Below are 23,874 nucleotides of genomic sequence, written 5' to 3' on the forward strand. Positions count from 1 at the left end.
TAAATTTTTGGTGGCTTCATCCCCTCATTTTCCCTACACACCTGCAAGTCTCCTGACCCTGCTTGCAGTGGCTCAGATCACTCTGGTCAGGCTTTGACCCCTACAAACATCCCACAGCCCTTCAGCCCTGGTGAGTGGGAGATGCTGACCCAAGGAGGGATTATCAGACCCCATCAGATCCCCAACTCTCACCCCATTCACTGCCCTAGACCCTAGCTGAGCTGCATCTCCAGTACCAAAGCCAGGAACAGAAATATCCTGTAATCCTGCTGCTCCAAGTCTGCTCCAGTTTGGAGAGGACTGCTTCCCACCCCAGTTTGGAGAGGACATGGCTGCTGCAGGATCACTGATGCCCAAACCCTTCCAAGGTCTTATTGAACAAACAAGATTTGACAATGATTTAATTTTTTTTTAAGAAAGGAAGATGCTCTATTACACAAAAAAATGATTTTTCTGCCAACATTTCTGATCATGGGGTTGCATTTTGCCCTCACACACCCAGCAGATGCATTGATCTGATTCTGGCTTGATCTGGAGGATAGTCCCTTCTCCTGAAGGAGAGACAGGGCCCAGGGACCACTCAGGGAGGGATGGCTGGGAAACAGAAGTGGGGGACAAGACAGGACAGGCTCACATGACAAGCCTGGTGCACCCTGGCATTTAAGGGCTTGGCCACAGTCAACCCATGGGTGGTGTTTAACCCTTTCCCAGGGGTCCAGCCTCACCCTGCAGCATGGGAGCACAGTGGGATGTGGGAAGGACAAGGTGGTGTGTGCAGTGGGGGAAAGGACAACTAAAGCAACTGAATCCCTGGGACAAGTCTGGGTTAGAAATGTGAGCTTGTGCCAGGGCAGGCAACTGCAGGCACTGCCAAGTGAGCTGCCCTGTGTGGTGGCCAGGGGTGATGGGTTCTGTGGGGGACACGGGGGAAGAGCAGATCAAAGGGCTTGAGGATCAGCCATGGCCCAGAACGTGCTGCAGGTGTGCAAAAACCTCCCAGTTACTTGTCCTCTCCATCTGCAAAGAAGAAATGAGATTTGCTCAGCCACCTTCTCCCTGAGGGGCAAGCTGGGAGCCCCAGGACATTTTCTTGCAGGGGCACAGGGAGAGAGGGAAAGGAGACCCCACAGTCCTGCTTACCTATCTGCTCATCTGAGTCATTCTCTGCCTCCTCAGAGGAATCTGTTAAGGATTGCAAGAAAGCCCCATGTCAGCTTACACCATAACCACATTTGCTGTGGCCCGAATGACCTCCCAGTGCCATTACCTCCAGACCGTGCTGGTGGTTCTGTGCTGAGGGAGATGCCTCCACAACCCCCACAGCCCAGGGCATGTTACAGCCTGCATATGAGCACCCCAAAACCCTTCCCCATCTGCTCAGGGCTCTTGCTGCCTTAACCACAGGGAGGCTGGGACATTCCCACTCCCCTCCCAGCCCTGGGCACCAAGACAGCACCACGCCAGTGCACATGAGCTGCAGACCCACCCGTGCTGGGGGACTGGTATCCATCACAGCCAATCTTCGGCCTCTTCTCGCTGTAGCGGGCGCAGAGGTGGGCACTGCCCGCCCGATTACAGCACCAGTCATACAGCTTCAGCTCCTGGTCTGGGACAAAAAGGACAGTGAGGGGCTGAAGGGAAGGGGAGGGAGATGGGCTGGTTCCAGGCGAGGCTTTTGGCAGCTCCACACTCCCTCCAAGGGAAACAGCATGTCAAGAAACAGGTTGGCACAGAGATTAAAATTATTTACAGGCTAAACAATGCCAGCCTCGGGCAGGGGATGTCAAGGCAGGCTGTGCTTACCACGGTAGGGTGACGCCTGCCTGGAGTTCCTCCAGTACCTCTCCTGCCTGCCCTCGATGAGCTGGTCCTGGCTGTCGTACAGGCAGCGCACGCCGGCGCCGTGCTGGTTGGGGGAGGCCGAGTGCAGCATGGAGACACGGGCACCCCACCTGCCTGAAAGGGGCACCAGGGAGCCTCAGACAGCTCTGCCCAGCCAGCACGCCTGCCTCAGGGCAAGGGCTGGGCCAGAGCTGGCTCCTCGTTATCCAGCACTGCCACCACATCACCCACAGTGCTACAGGGGTTTGGGGGAACTGATGGAGACCATTCGAGTGGTCCCCAGGGGGAGACCCTGGTCCCCAGCATCCCCATGCAGGTCAGACCAACTCTGGCCAGTCTAATAAGACAAGAAGAGGTCAGCTCTCAATCCTCCTCGCTTTTCCTGTCTCTGAAGGGTAGGCCAGTCCCTCTCTCCTTTTCCTTAGGGTCACCTGCCCGCCCTGCAAGGTGGGACCCCAGCCACCCCTGCAGGAAAGGTGGGGAAGGACAGCCTGGGGATGGGGATGGTGAGGTAGCAGCATGTCCACTTGCCTCCACGGCTGCTCTTGAAGCGTGGGTCCTGCTGCCCTTGCTGCAGGGAGCAGGGGCAGGTGGGCAGGCCCTGGCTCCATGCCCGGGGCTCCTGCTGCTGCCCCGTCCATGCCAGGCACTTCAGCCGGTAGTTGATGCCCACGCGGCTCTCCAGTTTGTAAATCCACAACCCACGGAGGTCTGAGCAGGGAGAGAAAGCACGAGCTGTCACCTCTGGCCAAGGGGACCACAGGGGCTGCTCTGTCTCAAGGTGAGAGTCATGCAGTGCTGATGCTGGAAGCTAAACCCACATTGACCTCCACTGTATGTTGAACAGCCACTCAACAGAAGGGAAACAGGCGGAGAGGCTCTTGTCAAAAAGAAAGCCTTGGGACAGAGCCATTGGCACAGAAAGTGACCATGGGCACAGCAGGGATGTTTCAGCCTTAGGGCATAGCAGGTACCCAGGGGAAATGTGCTTCAGGGGGAAAGCCTGGGCTTGAGAACTCAGTGAGGGCCTTGCCACAGTGGCAGGCTAGATTTCATTGCCTGGGAATATTCCCCTCCTTGTGAACCCACCCCAGCTGTGTGGCACTACCTGTGTTGTAGCCCCTGAACTGGTCAGGGCGATATTTGGCAGCTGGAGGTCTCTTAGTCAAGTCATCATTGTGGTAAAATCCATCCCCACTGAGTGAAGAGAAAAAAAGGAAAAATCAAGGGTTGCTCTTCCTGGGTGGGATTATCCCAGCCCCAGCCCCAGCCCCAGCCTGCCCTCCAGCCATCCTGACCCCGTGCCAGTGGAATTGCAGCACCCACATGACAGCTCTTGGGACAGGAGGGCAAAGGCATGAGCTGCCCCAGCCTGCTTCCTCCTCTCTGTGGGGTACAGCTCTTTTTGGGTGCTGCAAACACTCCTGCTGCACCAGGGGCTGAGCCCACAGGCATCTGGAGACCCCCACGAGCAGCTTCCATGGTTTCCAGCATTTTGCCAGGCGATTTGGAGGAGAAACCCACGAGTGATCACTCACACACAGGCACACACACACGCACACACATGCCTGTGCTGCCTGTGCTTCCCATCCAGGCCACCTTTTCCTTACCCAGCTGCAGCAGGCAGCTAATGAGAAAGCCCTGGAGACAGCGTGAACAGGGAGAGACGTAATGCAAGGAGGCAGGAAGCAACTGCTCCGGCCAAGCACGGAAATCCCTTCCCTCGACTGGTGCAAAGTTCAGCAAACATCCCCTGTTTCCCACTCCTTCCACCCAAACCACCAGGATGCTGGGGGCCCAGCACTCCAGAGGGATTTGTGGATCTTACAGCAAGCACAGCCCAGCAAGACAGCGTGCTGCAGCATGATTCAGTCCCTAATGGGGTGAATTTGTTTGTGAGGCCCCTATATGTTAGAATGTATAGGCATGCAGACCACATCTGGGCTGCCCTCATCCTTGTAGGGCACTCCCTGGGATATGGGGGAAGGATTTGACCAGTGGGAGCTGTGGGAGGGATGCATCCCAGTGCCAGAGGAGGCAGGGATGGGGTGCTGAGCTGCTGTACCTGGTGTAGCCGATGAGCACATTGGTGGAAGGGAGCCTGGTGTAATCCCACTGCATGCCTCCGTCCTGGTACAGCATCAGGATGTAGGACCTGAAGCCATCAGTGGTCAGGACAGCCTGGTATGTGATAGTCTGGGGAGAAGGGTTGCAGACAGGTAAGAAAGTGAGTGAAGATGTGGGGTTTAAAATTCAGGGTGTGGGGCAGTGCTTGCTGGGGAATGGCCAGACTGAGGTCTGGAGGGAAACAAGGCAAACACAGCTAGGCCTGGTTCACATTTCACATGGAAAATGTGATGGCTTTACTTTGAAACTGTTCCATGACAAGCTTCAAATTCACCCAATTTTATGCCTCCAAAAAACAGCATTTCTGGTGCATAATAAACTCCCACCACCTTAAAGAGAAAGGTTTTATGGAATGGGGGAAGTTCAACTAAAGGTGTCCCTCAAAAACCCTGGAAACCACCAAAAAATGGGCACAGCCCAGTCCTTTTGGGCAAAATTCTTGAAGACTGGCCTTTGTCACAAAACTGGCCCTTATATTCAGGCACAGAGAAGGTCATTGCCTGCGGGTCTTGGTGTTTTTTGACAATTCAACAGTGCCTGTGTTCCATCAGCCCTTACCTTCCGGGTGTCAGTCCGTGCTGAGTGCACAGGTGCCTTCTCCCAGGTGATTTTCAGGGTCCAGGCTGCAGAGTAGGAGGACCTCAGGTAGCGCCGGACCTTCACTTCCACGTCACGGACAAAGGGCGGCTTGGCCGTGTTGAGGGTGGAGAACTCCTGGTGTTGGGAACACCAACGTCTGTGTCAGCTCCCAGGGGGACAAAAGGCTGGGGTCACAGCTCCCAGGGGGCCTAGGCTGGGGTCACACTCAGTGCCCTGTAGCCAAAGTGCTGGATGGGATTTGGATGGCTCAAGAGGTGACATAGCACCAACAGCTCTTAGGTTTGGCTCAGAAAAGGGAAAAAACATTAAGGTCCATTAATTACACATCTCAAGAGGCATCCACAAAATAAGTGATGAGCTTATAATCAAAAGGTGTTGGTGCAATCGCGCTCCCAGGTGGCTCCACTCACCTGGTAAAAGGTGGTGCCAACACCTCTGGAGAAGTCAGCGTTGTCCCAAAACACAGCGATCATGGGGACCTCTTCGTGGCCATTGAAGCCACTGGCAGGAGGGTTGGGGTACGTGAGGACATTGTTGTCCGAGGCTGGGAAAATGATCTGTCCATTGTCTGTGAACTGAGCAGAGGGATCCCTCCATCAGGTGAGGTCAGGACCAGCAGCACTCCCAGGCATGGGGGTGGCAGCCCTCCCATTTCCAGGTCCATTTTGAGAATGCCCAAGGAAAGCCACCACCTGCCGCTGCTGAAATGGCCACAAAGTCACCTTCTGCTGCAAACAGAGCCCAGCAGCATCCCAACAGCTGCAGCCCCACAACAGTCCCATCCCAGGCACCTGGTCCCTGGTGCCTCTCCCAGGGGTTCAGGTGATGGCCAATTGCCCAATGAGTCAAGCCCAAGTGGACTCACGTAGAGAGAGCTGCGCAGAGTTCTCCCAAATGGGAATCCAGTCTCGGGCTTGAAAAGTGGAGAATTAAAATCCACTTTCCTTTCCACGTACTCCTGATCATTTTCCCTTGCTCCATATGCATAGAGGGGCACAGCTGGAACTGGGAAAGAAAACAAACAATAAAACCAAACCACATTTACAGCAAAGCTTTTGGTTTGTATCAAAAATTTAAAAGGGCTGAAATTATCTTGCTTCTACTGGGACAGAACCTGGGCAGCAGAAGGATGGGGGGACACTGCTTAAAGCCTCCAGGGACACTCTGCATGTCACCTTCCCTTGCAGGAGCTTGTTCCCCCCCCCTTTCACAGCCTTACACAAACACAGCTGCCCTAAACCTCCTGTGATGGCCTTTGTGGTCACTGTCCCCTGCTCCAACCAGCCCTGTTGGGACACTGAATGACTGCCATTAGGAGGGGAAGGACATTGTACAAGGACTGTGGCAGAGGACAGCACAGAATTAAACACCCACAGCTCTTTCTAGAGACTTCTACAGCCTCCAGCTCCCTATTTATGTCTGAAAAAAAAAACATTTGGAGGGGATGGGTTTTCCAGCTGATGGGACTGTATTGAAAGCAGTCTCAGCCTGCCAACATTGCAAGCTCACGTGCAGGGGCTCCTCAGGCCGTGTCTCCCCCAGGATCCTGCCTTCAAATAGATCCCCTATTTTCTGGGCACTGAATGTCCCTGAGGATGGTCACATTAGTTAGTCCCACCAGGCTGCTCTGTGAGCATCACGTACCTGCGGGACTGGGCAGCAGGGTTGGGGCAGCTGCTGGCACTCCTGGTGGAGCTGGAACCACAGGGGACGATGCACGGGAGGTGGCAGTGGCTGCTCCTGGCCTGGGAAGCACCTCCTTGCCTCTGGGCAGGGGGGCTGCTGGGGCTGGGGCCGGGCTGCAGGATGTGCCTGGAGACCCGCCCTGGGATCCCCCCCGGCCTGGGGAGGCTCCAGCAAAGCTTGACCCAGGGGTGGCAGCAGGGGCTCTGTTTGCCAGGCTGGTGGTCAGCTCCCTGCCCAGGGGTGGCTGCAGGGCAGTGGGTGATGAGCCACCAGCAGGTCCTGGCCCCAGGGTTTGTGCTCCGGGACTGCCAGCAGTGATCCCAGAGGGAGGAAGGCCAGGGAGCCCAGGTGGGGAGTGAGCCTCCATCTGTGCCCCGGGAAGGAGATGGGTTACATCCCCCTGTCCTGTCCTGGTTCCCTGGAGCACAGCACTCCCTTCTCCAGGAGCAGGGCTGTCAGCATCCCCAGAGGGGCCTCCAGGGCTTCCCAGCTGCTGGGGAGGCAGGAGCAAGGCAGCTCCCCCTGGCACAGCAGCCCACAGCTCTCCCTCTCCCCCGGCAGAGGACCCCACTATGGACTCACGTGCCAGAGGCCCAGGGCTGGCAGACACCTCCTCTGCAGAATTCCCTCTCTGTGGAGCAGAAGGCGGTGCTGGGGCAGCGTTGGGGGATGTGGGAGCACGAGGGGACGCTTCTCCCAAAGGTGCCGGCATGCCTGAGGCCACCTCATCTTCAAGAGACCACGACTGAGCACCACCAGCTGCTTCTGGCAGCTCCCCTGGTGACCCTGGCAGCAGGGGGCTGCTCCCACTCTGGGTGCTTGGGGCAGAGTTGGGTGCCAGCCCCGAGCTCAGCCCCTGTCCAGGGAGAGGCACAGAGCCAGGCACTGAGGTGATCATGCCACTGGAAACACCGCTGTTGTCTGGAGCCACTGGGACCAGGCTGGCACCAGGGGAAGGTCCCCCATTCACTGAGGCTCCTCCAGGCACCTCCACCACATCGACCTCGCTCAGTTTTCCATTGGAAAGTTCAGTATTGGCACCACTTTGGGATCCAGGGGCAGACACAGAGGCTTCCCGAGGGCCAGCAGCCCCCAGGCCTGTGTTCAAGCCAGCACCAGCTGCAGTAGCTCCAGGAAGGCCTTTTTCATCAGCAGCCTCGCCCATCCTCCCAAGTGATGAAGACCCCTCTCTAGATGAGGAAGAAGATGCAGACTGCAACACACCTCCCGTTTCTCCATCAAGGCTCTCTGAACCAGCTGGTCCCATTCCAGGAGGAGCCTGGGACTGCCCTGTGGACCCTACAACACCAGCCCCTTCACTTGCCCCTTCTGCAGCAGGAAGGACACCAGTGCCAGCACCCAGGGCAGGCTGAACACCTCCAGCAGCACTGTCTGTGTCTCCCAGTGCACCCAGGCTGGATGGATCTGAAACAGAGGATGCTGCGACATCACCACTGGGAGAGGCTGGACCAGGTGAGGAACCTGCACCAGGCACTTCACCCTGCTGAGGGCTGACAGCTGAAGGACTTGTCTCCATGTTGGGATTTCCACTCTCTGGGTTTTCTGCCTGTGCTACATCCCATGCACTCTCAGCCCCCTGCACCAGACCAAGCCCTGGGCCAGTTTCACCTTCTGGAGAGGCTGGGGACAGACTGTCAGGGCCAGGGGCTGCAGATGAGATGGGTTCTGCTTCATCACCCCTTGACACAGAAGGTGCTGCCACATCATTGGGAGAGGTAATACCAGTTGGGGAACCAGCCCTGGGCACTTGATCCCTCCCAGCTGCTGCTGCTCCACTCCCTGCAGTGGAGCTCAGGGATGGCTCAGACTCAATCCCACTGCCTGCTCCTTCCACTGCTGGCTCTGCCACGCTGGCTCCTTGCCCTTCTGCTGCTGGCAGCTCCACATCTGTGCCAGGCTGGTCCCCAAGGCCAGGTGAGGGGGGTCCCACTGGTTCATGAGCTGCTGAGCTGGGGGTACCCCACGCTGAAGTGGAGTCGGTGTCTGGCCCTTGGACCCCAGGGAGTCCTGCTGCCCCAGGAGCACCAGCTGCTGCTCCCCATAGCTCTGACCCTCCAAAGGATGGAGACCCAGGTGCTCCCTGGGCAGCACTGAGGTCAGGGATCACTGGTGTCTCTGCCTCAGACACGGGGCCAGCGACAGACCCCAGGGCTGGGGACACAGCCCCAGGAGCACTGGCAGATTCACTGGGCAGGTCCCCTGGTCCTTCAGGCCCTGAGAGATCAGACTCCATTCCAGCATTGCTGGGAGGTGCAGAACTAGATGAGGACATTTGTCCCAGAGCCGGGGCTCCTCCTGTTGCTGTTTCTGTTCCATCCCCAAGTGCTGATGGAGGGGAAAGTTCAGCAGGCACAACATCCCCGGTTTCTTCTGCTGGCAGCTCTCCAGTGTTACTGAGGTCCTGCTGAGGGCTGACAGCTGAAGGACTTGTCTCCATGTTGGGATTTTCACTCTCTGGGTTTTCTGCCTGTGCTACATCCCATGCACTCTCAGCCCCCTGCACCAGACCAAGCCCTGGGCCAGTTTCACCTTCTGGAGAGGCTGGGGACAGACTGTCAGGGCCAGGGGCTGCAGATGAGATGGGTTCTGCTTCATCACCCCTTGACACAGAAGGTGCTGCCACATCATTGGGAGAGGTAATACCAGTTGGGGAACCAGCCCTGGGCACTTGATCCCTCCCAGCTGCTGCTGCTCCACTCCCTGCAGTGGAGCTCAGGGATGGCTCAGACTCAATCCCACTGCCTGCTCCTTCCACTGCTGGCTCTGCCACGCTGGCTCCTTGCCCTTCTGCTGCTGGCAGCTCCACATCTGTGCCAGGCTGGTCCCCAAGGCCAGGTGAGGGGGGTCCCACTGGTTCATGAGCTGCTGAGCTGGGGGTACCCCACGCTGAAGTGGAGTCGGTGTCTGGCCCTTGGACCCCAGGGAGTCCTGCTGCCCCAGGAGCACCAGCTGCTGCTCCCCATAGCTCTGACCCTCCAAAGGATGGAGACCCAGGTGCTCCCTGGGCAGCACTGAGGTCAGGGATCACTGGTGTCTCTGCCTCAGACATGGGGCCAGCGACAGACCCCAGGGCTGGGGACACAGCCCCAGGAGCACTGGCAGATTCACTGGGCAGGTCCCCTGGTCCTTCAGGCCCTGAGAGATCAGACTCCATTCCAGCATTGCTGGGAGGTGCAGAACTAGATGAGGACACTTGTCCCAGTGCTGGGGCTCCTCCTGTTGCTGTTTCTGTTCCATCCCCAAGTGCTGATGGAGGGGAAAGTTCAGCATTTGCCAAGTCTTCTGATCCTCCGGTCAACAGCTCTCCATTATCAGCAGGCGATCCTGAGGGCTGAAGGGCTGGAGGACTCGTGTCACTCTGGGTATCTTCATAGGGACTGGCATCCCCTGACCCTTCTGCCAGTGCCATGTCCCCCGTCCCCTCAGCTCCCTGGCCCTGGATCCCAGCACTGGGCCAGGCCAGTCCATCAGGTACAAAAGGTGCTGAGCTGGGGGTACCTGAATCTGAACTCAAGCCAGTGCCAAGTCCATCAGCATCCTGGGGAGCTCCAGCTGGCTGTGACTCCCCAGGAGATGGAGACACAGCTACTTCTGGGGCAACAGCGAGGTCAGGACTTGCTGGTGTCTGTGCTGCAGCATCAGCGTCAGGCAGGGCGCTGGCTCCAGCCTCTGGGGCTGGGTGAGCATCCCCAGGAGCACTGGGGGTGTCTGTGGGGGGTGTCAGAGCATCAGGAAGCAGCAGTGGCTGCTCTCCAGTGGGGGTCTGCCATGGGGCAGGCTGGAGCGATGGACTGGGCAGATCCACAGCTCCCACATCCCCTGCGGGCAGGGCAGCGGCCGAGACCGGGAGATTGGTGTCGCTCTGTGCCTCAGTGGGAGCCCCTGGTGCCGGCACGGAGGTGGCAGCGTCCTCTGTTTCCTCGGGCGCCGCTGGTGCCCTGCTGGCTGCAGGCGGCGAGGCTGAACCAGGAGCGTCTGATGGCATCCCGGGAACTCCCTGCCCATCCCCATCCCCATCCCCACCATCGGATGGTGCCAGCGAAGTGACCGGGCCGGGGAGGAGGGAGGACTTCCCAGGGCTTTCCACTGCTCCTGACAGCACTGGGCTCTCTGCAGGTAGGTGGGATGAGCTGGCTGTGCTGAGTTCACCATTTATTGCATCTCCTGGATCTCCAGATTCTGAAGGCAAGGGACTTTCCTCACCAGCTGGGGCCGTTTCTCCTGCTGGCTCTGGGTTAATGCCCTCATCCCCACCAACTGCTCCATCCTGCTGGGCTGGAAGCAGCTCCCCAGTGCCAGGACTGGAGCCCAAGGAGCTGGCACTGGCTTCACTTTGGATATCTTCAGGCAGGATCTCACCTTCCTGCACTGCTCCCTGGGCAGTGCTCACCCCTTGGCCGGGCAGCACAGTGACACCAGCAGTTGGCTGTGGCACCCAGGTGACTGCCAGGGGAGGGGTGCTGTGCAGGGATGCAGTGCCAGGACTGGGGTCTGTAGTGATGCCCTCCTTCACATCCTCAAGGACAGGGGTGGTCCCGAGAGGGACATCAGGAGGGACCTCTGGTTCATCTTGCACTACTTCTGGGGTGACAGCGGGGTGCTGTGCAGTGATGGCAGCAGCAGTTGTGGCCATATTGGGAGCAGCAGATCTTCCCTCATTACTCTGAGTCGTGTTCAGAGCCTTGGTCTCATTCCCCAAAGCTGGCACTGAAGGGCTGTACTCGCTCTTTGCCATCACCGGGTCCATCTCAGTCCAGGGAGGGAAGGTCTCAGCATCAGCTGCTGTGACACTCCTCTCTGTGGTTTGGGTCCAGTCGTCCTCTGTTGTCATGGGGAAGGCTGTCCCCACAGTGAAGGACCCATCGGTGGTGACGGGGACAGCAGTAACAGCCCCAAGCCCTGCAGAGAAGCACAAAGGGGAGTGTTACAGTGGGAGCTGGCAGCCTGCCAGCTCAGACACCTCTCTGTGAGAATCTCAAAGCTTCCACCATTTCTTAAACCTCTTCTGTCTCATCCCACAGCCTCACAAGGCCCTGATTTAAAAGCCAAGGAGTGCAGTCTGGGCTGCCTTAGGTACAGCCCTGCACGTTGCATCCTCAGCATCAGCAGCTGGCAGCTGAGGCTGGACACAACTCATGGCAGCTCAGAGGGAGACACTGGTGCAAGCCTGGAGGAAAACCAGCTGCTGAAATCCAGTCCAGTCGTGCTGGGGGTGGTACTGGGATGCCTGGCCACTGGCTAGAGCTGGAGCCCAGTAAGTCTGGTTGATAGCCCTGGGGGTGTCTGTGGAGCTCTGCCACCCCAGGGCAGCCCTCAGCCCTCTTTCCATCACTGCAGGGACAGCTCTGAGCACAGTGGCTTCTGCAGAGCCTGGGGGGTTCTGTGTTTTTTCACCTTTTGAGTGTCTGAGGGACATTTAAATGACTTTACACAAAGCCCTTTGTCAGACAGGAAAGCCAAGGCTTAGGGACACCTTCCCTGACTGCAGATGGATTCTGATCTGCTGCACTTCAAGCAGGTTCAATAAAACTCTCCGGGGCTGGGCGCCTGCCTGCTCCTGCCCCCATCCCTCTTGCCTCCAGCTGAGTGAAGGCACCAGGGGTTCCCCACCCATGGAGGAATATTTGCAAGCTCCCAGGACCAAGCCCTTCTTACAGTTGTCTCCTCCTGCTGCCAAAATCCTAGCCCCACATCCAGGAGCTCTGCAGAAAGGAAGAAACACCTGCCCACATCCCAGACGTGTCTCCCAGAACCTGTGGGCACCCATGGGTGATGTTTCACACGGTCTCATTTTCAGGACAGGGACACAGGCTCTGGGGTGACCAAGGTGCTGCCGCTGGCTCCGTGAGGAGCCGGCTGGATCTGCTGACGCTTGGCTTTAGGGAGCTCCAATTAGGGGAGACCAAGGGCACCCCGATGGCAAGATCCAGCAGGGCTCTGCCACAGCCTGATAGCCCCAGCCTGTTCCCAATCCTGGTGCTCCAGTTCATCAGGTTCCCCCTGACAGGCTACCAGATCTCCCTGCAGCAGAGGTGCCTCCAGCCTCACCGCAGGCTCAGCTCGTTAGCTCCCAGATAGCTTGTGCAGGGTCATTAATGAGCACAGCTCCTGTGCCAGAGCAGTCCTCCAGGGGTCCATCCTCTGCTAGACCCACATTCCCTTTCCTGGCAGGCTGCTTCAGTGTCATCTTCCCTGGCTGGAAAAGGCTCTTTGTAGCAGCCCCCTCAGCCAAAGGAGCTCAGCAGCTTCCCTCCCGATCTCAGGGAAAACAAAGTAAATCAGTCAAGTCACCCCAGTTTAGTTCGGCCCACTCGCCCTGGTAAATCATTGTTTTATATTAATTCTTCAATATGGAGCAGGAAACGCCATCTACCCCACACACCCATTCATGGGAAGTTTGTGCAAGAGGGGGCCCCAGCATGGAGCACCAGCATTTGCTCTTCCCTGGGACGTGGGAGGGATGGGAGCATCCCTGGGTCCTGCTCTGCCAGCTGCCTTCCCTTGGCTCCTTTGCTGGAGGGGCACAGAGCTGCCTGCAGGCTTCGGGGCTGGGCTCTCATCTCTCCCACGGCCCCATCGGGCATCACCTCAGGGTGATGCCTGCCCTGTAAAATGCTTTTCCAGCTCTTTGGCTGCAATACCTTGCAAGGACTGGTCCTAAGAGGAGTTTCCAGTACAGCCAGGAGAGAAAAGCATCTCACAGAGTACCTGCTGCACCGTGGCAGGGCTCAGGGAGCACATGGGCTAGCAGAAGAATACAGGACATACCGTGCAGAATCCATGCGCAGCATCCCAGCAGCGTGGAGAGCGTCCATGCCCTGGTCCCCATGCCTCAGGCCTCCACACAGGCAGAGCACCAGGAAGCTCAAAGGGAGGAGAGAGCAGCAGGGAGCAGCTCCCTCCGTCCCTCCCTGCCTGCCTGTCCTGCAGAGCTGGAGTCCCACAGGTGCTCCCGCTCCTGCTCCCTCCCATTTATAGGGATGGCAGGAGGAGGCAGGTTGGGGACGTCCTCTCCCGCCCCCGGTCCCTTCCCTCCAACGTCCCTGTCACCCTTCCCTTCCAGTGGAGCCCTCCCCTGCCCAGGGGCTGGATGCCCTGCTCAGCTGGGCATAGGCTGGGGGTACCCAAAGCCCACCCTGCAGGGACCCACATCTCCCCAGGGACCTGGGCTCAGCCTGGTGCAACTCCCTGGGCTGCCAGCACCAGGAGGTGAAGCTGAGCCCAAAGCTGTGTGCGGCACTGCAAACAGGGGCATGGCAGTCACCCCACAGACCCCACACAGCCTGTTCCCCATGGCAGTCACTCCACTGATCCCACACAGCCTGTTCCCCATGGCAGTCACCCCACAGACCCCACAGACCCTGCTCCACATGCAGGGTATGGTGCCACAGAGCAGTGTGTGGTGGTGACAGGGCAGTGCCAGCTGGTGTCACCATGTCTGTGAGGACACCATGGACACTAAAATCACCAGCTGAGCCATGTCTCAGCCCAGAACAAGGCAGGACACAGGTCTCCACCTGGCTCCCCGAGGGCAGAGGCAGGTTATGAAGCAGGGAAAAGCATGGCTGGGGCGAGGCCCTGGGGTGTCAGTTGAGCTCCACAGTGCTCAGCTGCAACTGGGAGCCCTGGGGATCCCTCTTGAGAGCCCCAGCACACCCCAGTGGGGTTTGAAAACTGCACCTCAGGCTGGGCACAGCAGTGCTGGGGTGCTGGGAGGGGGTAAATGGTCCAGGGAAGCTTCTCTGCAAGGTTGGACCAGCATCCTCAGGGGATGGAGCAGAAAAGGAGCAGACCCAGACCCCCTTCCCTGCTGTGGGGATCCTCTGAGTCATTCACCCCTCTGTCTCACCCCCCTCATCCTCCTGGAGCAGCAATTCCTGCACGCCCCCTTGAACACTGCTGCCAGCTCCCCTGTGAACAGCATTATGCAAACTCCCACCACTACATGGTTTTGTAGTCAATTAAACACTTCTTAACCAGAAATGCCCCCGGGCAGCTCCTGCAAAGTGTTATGAGGGGTGTTAGGCGGTACACGGTGTCCCGCTGGAGCCGGGCAGGCAGCACTCAAGTGACACCCGGAGCCTGCAGCGGGCACTGCGGATGGGGAAACGCCGGGGGAGGCCGGGTCACGGCTGAGCAAACCCGTCCTGTGAAACCCCCGCAGCACCCCCGGCAGGGGAACCGCGCACAGACCATAAACCGGGAACTCGCTCACCTGGAACCGAACACCCGCCCACCCAAATACCACCGCGGGTGTGCACCGGGGGGACACTGCACTGGGGTCTGACAACCAGCCCTGCAGGTCTGGGGGCGACTGACCCATCCGGGACCACCTGAGCAATGAGCACACCAGGGCTGATGGAGGATTTGAGAGGTGTAAACCTGCCGTGGGAGAGTGGCTCCTGCCCGTGCTGACGATGCTGGATCACTTTGGAGAGCAACCCCAATGGGGAATACATGCTGACGCTGGGGAGTGTTGCTGCAGATGGTGTTTGAGGTGCAAAATGTGGTGGGAACCACAGGGATTGTTGCAAACATGCTGCTCAGCATAGAGGAAAACAACTCAGCTGAAGCAAGGGCTGGCCCCAGCCTGCCCGCAAGTTCCTGTCCGTGCTCCACAGAGGCCAGCACTGCCTGGAGACCCTTGTGCCTGCAAGCTCCTCTCTGTGCTCCACAGAGTCCAGCACTGCCTGGAGACCCTTGTGCCTGCAAGCTCCTCTCTGTGCTCCACAGAGGCCAGCACTGCCTGGAGACCCTTGTGCCTGCTACTGCTGCCCATGCTGTGCCCCAGAAATGCCCATCTCCCAGCAGAGTGACAGGGCTGACAAACAAAACTCATCCCTCTGCTCAGGCATTGGCACACCCTCCCAAGAAAGCCCAGAGCCACCAAGGGATGTCTCATCTTGAGGACAGTACCCTGTTACCACTCTGGGAAGGGGCTTCTTATTGATCCTTTTGCTGTATCTGAAACCAAGGTCCTGGAAAAGTGCTGGTTCCTGTAAAAGTCATTAATCCCCTGTTACCAAAGACAAAGCGTCATGTGGGCACTGGAGCCCTTCAGGAGCCTGTGGCCAGGGGACAATTCCATGAATCCCAGCAGCCAGGGGCTCTGCCCCATGCAGCATGGCAGAGCATGGCCCAGCACAGTGCCTTATCAGCTTTCCTGGAATTAATGGGCTGGTTGTTCCAGTCCTGTGGAGAACACAGCATCTCCCACTGGCTCCCCTCCAGCCTCCTGGCAAGGGCACTGGGAGAGGGCTCAGGGGTGGCAATGGGGGAAACCAGGTTATCCATCAACCCCACAGGTTCTGGATGACTTGGCATGCTGGGTGTGTTGCAACACCCTCCTGCCAAAGAGTGGGAGCTGGGCTACAGCCATCAGCAGGGGTGAAGGGAAGGGGGACACTGGAAGGGACACCTGAGTCACAAGGGTCCTGAGACACGTCCCATGATTCTGCCAGGCCCTCTGAAGGTGACATCATGTTGGGCACAAGATTTGTTCCTTTGGACAATGCTGAGAGATTGCAATGTAAAGAGGCTGAGAACTCTGTTGTGGACTGGGAAAGCAGCAGGACTTGGATCCAGCCTCCCAAGCCCCTCTGGGCAACAGTCTGTGCCAGGCCAGCAGCCATGGGGTGAGGGTGGCACCTCAAGGACAGCAGGCACAGAGAGTAAGGGCAGTGTCAGGGGCTTGTCAGAGCTCTGTGCCACCACTGCCAGGGCAGGGACACCCCTCCAAGGGAGCCACATCTTCCCTCTGTGCCCCTCTACTCCCTCCCAGGCTGGTGACAGGGGATCCAGAGCATCTCCTCCCCCCACGACCGCGGTGGAAGGCGGCTGTGCCAGCAGGGAACAGTGAGTACCCTGGTCACCTTTTCATCCCAGCACTTCAGGACCTTTTCCTCCCTTTGTGACGCAGTTTGGCTCCATTACCCCGGCCCTGGCACTCGGCCATGTCCTGGGGTCTGAAGTTATGGATTCAGCAGCCGGAGCAAACAGCCCAGTGGGACGCGCCGTGGGAGGACTCCTGGCCCGGCTCCAAGGCGTAGGCAGACCACAAGGATTTCTTTCCCAGCACCCCACCAGGCAGCCAGCACGGGGACTCCTTCCAGCAGGCTTTGCCCTGCTCCCCAGCTCCTTGCCCAGCTGCCAAGGGACCTCTCTCAGCCTCAAAAGGTCCAAGGAGCCCACAAAAGCCAGGCAGCATCCTAAAGAGCAAAGGGGCCACCCTGGGACGCAAGGGGCACCCCAAATGGGAGCATCCTGACAAGCTGCCTGGGCACAGCCTCTCCCAGGCCCTGTGAACTGGCAGGCAGCTGGGTGACCCCACGGTGTCTCTCCCCATCCTGTCCAGCTGCTGGCTCCTTCCCAGCCAGCTGACAATCCAGGCAGCCTGAGAGAAGTCCCCAGGTTAGGAATCCCACAGCCCCACACGCCCCCTCCCAGCCCTCCCTGAGCAGTGAGGGCTGCCAGGGAGGAGCAGGGATCAGCCAAAAACAACCCCTGACACGCAACGAGGCTATTTTGCTAATTATTTCAGTTTTCCATCTCCAGGAGAGGTGGCTTGCTAAGGCTAATAATTGCTTCAGTTGGATTTTATCTGGCTAATTAATCAGTTAATAAATGACTTTGCTGCAGGGGGTCAGATGTTACAGTGTCTCCTTAGTTGGGGACTGGAAAAAACAGGGAGGGAGCACAGCCCACGGGATTTCCACAGCCCCACAGTGCTGCCCCTGCAGCTGTGGGGTGTTTTGGGGCAGAGAGCTCCAGAGCAGAGACCACCAGTCTGCCAGGGTGCTGAGCCATCCTTGGGAATGTCTGCAGCAGCCCCTGGTGGGAGGGGACAGCACTGAGCCCGTCTCTCCACACAAAGCTCTGGGGACTCAGTTTTCATCACCGGTACCTCCAATAGATGGCAAAGCTGAAAATTGGGAAAGACAACTTGGAAAATAAAGAAGTCATCACTTCAACACAGAAAACATGGAATTTCTATTTACTGCCCGGCATGGGTGTCATCCTCTGTCAGCAATGCCACAGGTGAGCCTTGGGCACAGCAGTACTGGGGGCTTCAGGTCTCCTTCCTCTCATTCCTCTGTCCCCAGGGTGGCTTTGATGGCTGAGGCAGCTCAGTCCCAGATGTAAAAGCCCAGTTCCATAGGGTCCCCTTCTCCCAGCCCCCAGCAGAGTTGGAGGAGGAATCAGGTCTGGAGCAGGGTGGTGGGAGGGCTCAGGCTCTTCAGACAGGCTGTGGGAAGGGTCAGGAGGGGACTGGGGGTACAGAGTGAAGGACAGGAAGCCCCAGGTTCAAGAGGAGCTGTATGGGATTCCCCAGGGGCCTTCACCACCATGGAGTGAGGAGCTGGCAGCAGGTGCGTGGCAGTCCAGGTGAGAGGCAGCAGTCAAGTCCTCCTCTTCCCTCGCCATGCCAGTGACAGGCCAGCACATGGGAATGCTGTCTGCAGGTCCTCACGGAGCTGGGGGGAAAGAACAGCCATCAAACTGTGCCAGACATCTCCCTCCCCCTGTCCCCACAGACAAAGGGCCTGATCCTGGACTGTGGCAGCCAAAGGAGGGTCTCCCCTTCACCTGAAAGGGCTCTGGCTGACATTCCATGCAAGATGCAGCCATTCCCCTCCCTGACTGGGGGAACCACAGCTGGCAGATGCAGGATCTCCTCCTGCACACCTCACCTTGGACAACAGCAGCTCCTGCACCGTGGTGTTCCCCAGGTCCAGAGGGGTGGTCAGCCTCAGGGACAGAAACAGGTGAGATGCATCTGGGGGTTAAAAACAGGACCCTGGTTATTGCCCTTGAACTCTGGGCTGGGCCAGAGGACCTGGGGGTCTCTCCCCAGGGTTGCTGGCACAGACATGGAACTTCCTCCCAGGTAAATTGTGTCATGGACACACTGCACTGCCAGAACAAGCCTCTCACTGTAGAGCAACCCCATGTACCCCAAAGCACCAGCACCCCACACTGAGAGCACAGCAAGAACAGTGGGGCTCCAGGGCCCCCTGCATGGCCCCAAGCACTGATGCTGCCCAAGGGTGGTGATGCCCACGGGCACTGCACTTACTGGTGTTGGGTGAGGCAGAGGGGCAGGTTGGCAGCAGCGTTGGCAGGGCTGTAGGTGTGCTGAGGGCAGCAGCCTCTGAGGTCTGGGCTGAGCTGGAGGCAGGGGAAGAGGGCTCAGTGCCTGGGCAAAGCAATGATAGGTTAGTGCTGTCTGCGTGCAGGGGTACAGGATGCTCCTGCAGCTGGGCACAGGCCTGGGTGAAGCCACCTGTGTGAAGCCACCCAAGTACATGAAATTCCTATGGGGATTTGTCACCCTGACCACCTCCCTGCCTTCAGGTGCCCCCCAGCTGAACCCACCCAGCTGCACTGGGGGTCCCAGACACTGTCAGGGTACCTGGAGTTGACTCCACAGTTGAGGGGAAGATGTCAGGAGTGGTCCTGTCTGGGTAGCTGGAAGAGGGAGTGCCCATGGGGTCAGATGTGCTGATAACAGGGCTGGCTGTGGTGTCTGCCAGGGTTGCCAAGGTCTCTTCTGTAGATTCAGATGAATCTTCTGTAGTTGTGGTGGGAGAAAGCACAGTGGGAGGTGAGGTGTTTTCAGTCTCTGTGGATGTGCTGGACTCCTCTGGGGTGGAGGCTTCTGTTTCAGGGCTGGAGGAAAGGAGGGTGGCTGTGGTGCTGGAGTCAGTGGTAGGCAGCAGTGTTGAGCTCTCCATGGGTGCTGAGGAGGTAGGGAGAGCTGGGGACACAGTTGCTGTCACACCCAGGGCAGTGGTCTCTGCAAAGAGTGGGGACAATGAGATGCACAAGGGTTTGTGGTGAAGGGCTGGGTCCATGGCTGTGCTGGGCATGGTGCAGCATCACCAGCACAGTGAGCTCCCCCAGGAACTCAAGAGCTGCATCAGCCATGGAGCACTGGGAGGGGGAGCTCACTGTCCTGCATGGATCAAACACACAGATCTCTTCAATGGGTATCAGCCAGGCTGACCACATAAATCCCCAGCCTGACAAAGCAGGAACAAGCCATGGCCATTGCTGGTTTCAGGGCAGAAACTCCTCTGAGCACCAGTCCTCAGACCCATTCCCCCATCTTCACCCATCCCTGGAGGAAGTCAGACAAACCCGTCTGGCAGGAAGAGCCAAGCAGGAACTGGTGACCTGAGACAGTCTGGAAGTGCAGCAGCAGCAGTTTAAACAAACCCTCTGTGCTGCAGATAGTCAGGAACTGATAGCAGTGGGTGTAAATAATGGCAGGGGGGAAGCAGCCCCACAAAGGAACAGATCCCAGCCTGCAGCTCAGGATGAGCAGACGTGCTGTGACCCACAAAAGCTCTGGGAGGGAGGGAGGGGGTGGGGCACAGGAGGAATTGTCCTCTCTTCCACTGTGGACTGTACCAGAGCAATGTGCTGTCCCCAGAAAAGCCCAGGGATCTGTAACCCTCTCCACAGGACAGGCAGGACAGCCTGGCTACCTGGACCTTTGTCCAGGGGTGTCTGTCAGGTGGTGGCTTTGGGATACCAGACTGGATTCCCCAGTGATCCCAGCACAAACCCAGTGAGTCTGGGGCTCTGCTTGCGTGAGAATGCGAAACCGAAACACAAGCTACCATCTGCTTTCAGCTAAGCCAGCCAGAAACTTCCAAAGCCCCTGGCAGCCAGGCCCTCTCTGCACACAGCAGCTGGGTAAATAAAAATACAGAGAAGGGCAAAGGTCTGACCCTAGCCCACGCCAGGTGAGCATCTGCACAGCAGGGCCTCACCCTCACAAAGGGAGAAGCAGCAAGTCCACCTCTGCTTCCCATTTAAGAAGCAGGAAACAGCCCCACAGCATCCCAGCACCCTGCACCCCAGAGGTGCCACCCCTCCACGCTGGGAATGATGCTCCCCACTCACCACCCACCCAGCAGAGAGCACTGCAGCCCACTGAGCCCTTACCCAGAGCCAGGTGCAGCACGGAGAGGCAGGTGAGGCTCAGCAGCAGCAGCAGCAGCAGGGGCCAGAGCAGGGGCAGGGCCAGCCCTCCTCTCTGCCCAGCCATGTCCAGGTGAGCAGGAGCTGACAAACCCCCACAGGCACTGCTCTGAGTGCTCCCCACAGCCCCAGCACTGGGTTTTCCAGGTCTCCTTCACCCAGCAGAGCAGGAGCATCCAGCTGGGTCCTTTCACCCTCCAGGTGCTGGCAGCGAGGCAGCGGCTTCCACCCGGCACGAACACTCCCAGGGACTGCTGCAGTGCCCAGCAAACATCAACTGCACGGCTGGACCCACAACAGCCACAAAAAGTGGGCAGGACAGGCCACCAAGGCCACCACTACTACAGACCTGGCTCCTGTGGCCGTCCTCTGCCTGCTGAGGGGAGGGTGACAACGGGAAAGAGCCCAGGAATGCTCCAGGCTGCCCGGAACCCCGCGCTCCGCCACGGGGGTGATGTTTGGTGCTGGCTCCCGGCACCAACACCCTCAGGAGACAACAGCCAGCTCTGTGTGAGCCGAGGAGCCGGCCAGGGAACAGGCACACAGCTCAGGAAGGGCGTGCCCCAGGCTGAGGGTTTGTCCCCTGGGCTGTCTGTGCAGGCATCACTTCCCCGTGTCACAGCACGGCCCAGGAGCACTGCTGGGGCTGCTTCCTCCTTCTGGGCTCAGGGACAAGAGCAGGCCCTGGGCCAGGTATGGCATTCCACAGGCAGGCAGGCATGCTGGAGGACTGTCAGGGCATGGCCACCCTGCTGCTGAGCAGCTGCATGGGGGCACTGCCAGGGCACAGGCACACAGAGCCCACCACCAGGGTGCTGGCACTCTGATGAGGTGCTCTCACTGCACAGGCACAGGGCCAGGGTGCTGCCTGTACTCTGTGAGGATACAGGGGCTCTGCTGGGGTACAGGGACACCAGGAATATGTGCATGGCAAGGGGTACTGGGGCAGGGTACAGTGTCCCTGTCCTGGTTGAGGTGCACGGGGTGAGCTGTCACCAGAGTACATCTGCAGTGCCAGGATAAAGGCTCCTGCAACAGCCACCAGGACACAGCCACAGTGACAGGACACAGGTGCCCAGAAAGCTGCACTGCCAGGGCACAGCTCCCTGGGGGACTTCAGGGGTACATCACACTTCTCGGGGTACAGGGTACACAGATTGTTCACATGGGGGTGTATACACACAGGCTCAGTGCTGGGGGCACGGCCACATGGCAGTACTGTCACACCACAGCACAGGTCCCCAGCCTGGCACCCAGCCACTGCCCTGAAGAGCATGAAGACCAGGTGGCCCCTGGGGGAAGAAGCCAAGTGCTTGGCTGAGCAAGATGGGAGATCCTGTGGGGATTTACCACCCTGATCCTACTCTCCGGGTGCCCGGAGGCTGCACTCACCTGCAGTGTCACTGGGGGTCTCTGGCTCTGTTGGGGTGGAAGTACCAGGGGCGGTCCCAGGGACGTCTGTGGTGGTACCACGGGAGGTCATGGTGTCTGATGGGGTCGTCAAGGGCCCATCTGAAGTGTCTGTCACTTCTGGGGTGGTGGAAGCAGAGGTGGTGCTGGTCCCTGGGGATGGGCTGCCAAGCAGCGTGGTCATGGCTGGCTCTTGGTGGGGGCTGGTGGCAAGCGTGGTGCCCAGCCCAGTGGAGGAGAGAAGAGCAGAGGTGGAGGGAGGCAGCATGCTCGTTTCAACTCCAAATGAGCTGGCAGCCAGGGCTGTGCTGGTCCCCACAGATGTGACAGTGGTACTCTTGTCATAGCTGGGTGTCATGGCCGTGGAGGTTGGAGGTGGCTTGCTGGTGGTGGTGAGCCCCAGCCCTGCTGGGGTGGTGCTGGTGGTAGTGAGCCCCAGCACTGCTGGGGTACTGCTGGTGCTGGGTGCCAGCCCAGGTGACCCAGGAGTGCTGTCAGCTCTGCTGCCCCTTGCCTGTGGTGTGGTGATGTTGGAGGCTGCCAGGCTGCTCTGCTGAGCTGTAGAAGCACTGGGTGTGAAGGCATCCATTGGCAGCTCTGGGGTGGAGGTTGCAGGATGAGAGGAAGGGAAGGTGGCTGCAGTGCTTGAGCTGCTGTTGGACAGTGGTGCTGTGGTCTCTGTGGGTGTCAAGGAGGTTGGGAGAGTGAGAGATGTAGGGTTTGTCATATCTTTGACAGTGGTCCCTGCAAAGAGGTGGGAGACAGCACACAAGGGCTGGCAGTGAAAGGCTGGGACCATGGCTGTGCTGGGAATGGTGCAATATTACCACCACCATGAACTGCCCAAGTCTTGCCTCAGCCATGGATCATCAGGAGTGGGGATTCCCTGTCCTACATGGACCAAGCACGTGGATTTCCTGAACAGGAACGTGACAATCAGCCAGGCTGACCACATAAATCCCCAGCCTGACAAAGCAGGAACAAGCCATGGCCATTGCTGGTTTCAGGGCAGAAACTCCTCTGAGCACCAGTCCTCAGACCCATTCCCCCATCTTCACCCATCCCTGGAGGAAGTCAGACAAACCCGTCTGGCAGGAAGAGCCAAGCAGGAACTGGTGACCTGAGACAGTCTGGAAGTGCAGCAGCAGCAGTTTAAACAAACCCTCTGTGCTGCAGATAGTCAGGAACTGATAGCAGTGGGTGTAAATAATGGCAATGGGGAAGTGCTTTGTGGAACTAGCCCCACAAAGGAACAAACCCCAGCTTGCAGCTCAGGGCATGTCCATGAGGGACCTGTTGCAACCCACAAAAGCTCTGGGAGGGGGTTGAGGGGTGCAGCAGGAGGGGATCTATAGCTGCAGGTCAAGGCTCTCAGGAGGTACAAGCTGCAGGTTTATTCCCAGTGCTCCACTCAACACTGCTCTTACTTTGCATCAAGTGCAAATGTTGGGATGGCATTTGAAGGTCTCCAGGCCTAGTACCTCCCAGTGAGGTTGCCATTTGGGCAGGGCCTACTGGGCAGATTGTAGCAGAAGCAATGAGCCCAGCAAGGACCAAGGCTCAGCAAGGGGTCCAGCTGAGCCTAAGGTCTTCTCTTCCCAGATGGAGACCCACATCAGAGGCAAAGAAATAGAGCTTGTTGCTTGTGTTCTATAAAGCACTGCCGCGTTTGCTCACTAGGACAGGGATGTCGGAGAGCAAACAGCATCCAAAGTGTTTCACCTCAGTGGGCAAAGTCACCCCAGGGCCACCCACCACCCTGGAGTACGACGCTCCTCCTTCACCCCCCCACCCCATGGATATCTCCACACACCGCTGAGCCCTTACCCAGTGAGAGATCCAGCACAGCGAGGCTCAGCAGCAGCAGGGGCAGCCCTGCCGTGCCCCGAGTCATGTCCAAAGGCAGCGCCCCAAGGCCTTGCAAGGTGAGGGACCCGAGGGCACAGGGCGTGGGGAAGGCGCCAGCAGGGAACTACGCTGCCGAGTGATGGCTGGAGGTAGCTGGTGCTGCTTCCTTGTTCCCGGGCGGACGGAGGGGAGGCACCAGCGGGCACGGACACCCCTCCCGGGGCAGGTGCAGCGCCCTGGGCGCGCCGGGGCCATGGGAGCAGCACCTGCGCCCCTGCGTGGGGGCGGTGCCGGTGGCGGAGCCGCGCCCCTCGGGATGGCCTCGCCTGTGGGCACGCCCTCAGCGCCCGC

The 23,874-nt window shown here is 58.7% G+C and overlaps 2 protein-coding genes across 3 annotated transcripts; both read right to left on the bottom strand.

Annotated features, from left to right (window-relative positions):
• Positions 1-384: 384 nt before the first annotated feature.
• LOC131562576 (mucin-4-like) lies at positions 385-13,216 on the bottom strand. 2 transcript variants are annotated; one of them, XM_058812388.1, is made up of 12 exons: positions 13,045-13,216; positions 6,838-11,175; positions 5,435-5,574; positions 4,980-5,144; positions 4,528-4,683; positions 3,908-4,038; positions 2,951-3,039; positions 2,370-2,553; positions 1,804-1,952; positions 1,487-1,606; positions 1,141-1,182; positions 385-1,017 (listed from the first exon to the last, which is right to left on the bottom strand). In XM_058812388.1, exons 1-12 carry the CDS (start codon positions 13,103-13,105, stop codon positions 1,001-1,003), a joined length of 5,592 nt encoding a protein of 1,863 aa, XP_058668371.1. In that variant the 5' UTR covers positions 13,106-13,216; the 3' UTR covers positions 385-1,000. The 2 variants fall into 2 exon arrangements, with proteins under 2 accessions (XP_058668371.1, XP_058668372.1); XM_058812389.1 differs by lacking the exons at positions 6,838-11,175; positions 13,045-13,216 and adding an exon at positions 6,214-6,790.
• Positions 13,217-17,280: 4,064 nt separating this feature from the next.
• LOC131562691 (mucin-2-like) lies at positions 17,281-23,736 on the bottom strand. Its single transcript, XM_058812524.1, has 6 exons — positions 23,503-23,736; positions 21,658-22,353; positions 18,689-19,072; positions 18,353-18,472; positions 17,967-18,052; positions 17,281-17,750 (listed from the first exon to the last, which is right to left on the bottom strand). Exons 1-6 carry the CDS (start codon positions 23,567-23,569, stop codon positions 17,676-17,678), a joined length of 1,428 nt encoding a protein of 475 aa, XP_058668507.1. The 5' UTR covers positions 23,570-23,736; the 3' UTR covers positions 17,281-17,675.
• Between the last annotated feature and the right edge of the window lie 138 nt (positions 23,737-23,874).

This window comes from Ammospiza caudacuta, chromosome 11 (genome assembly GCF_027887145.1).
Source record: "Ammospiza caudacuta isolate bAmmCau1 chromosome 11, bAmmCau1.pri, whole genome shotgun sequence".
NCBI classification, from domain to species: Eukaryota; Metazoa; Chordata; class Aves; order Passeriformes; family Passerellidae; genus Ammospiza; species Ammospiza caudacuta.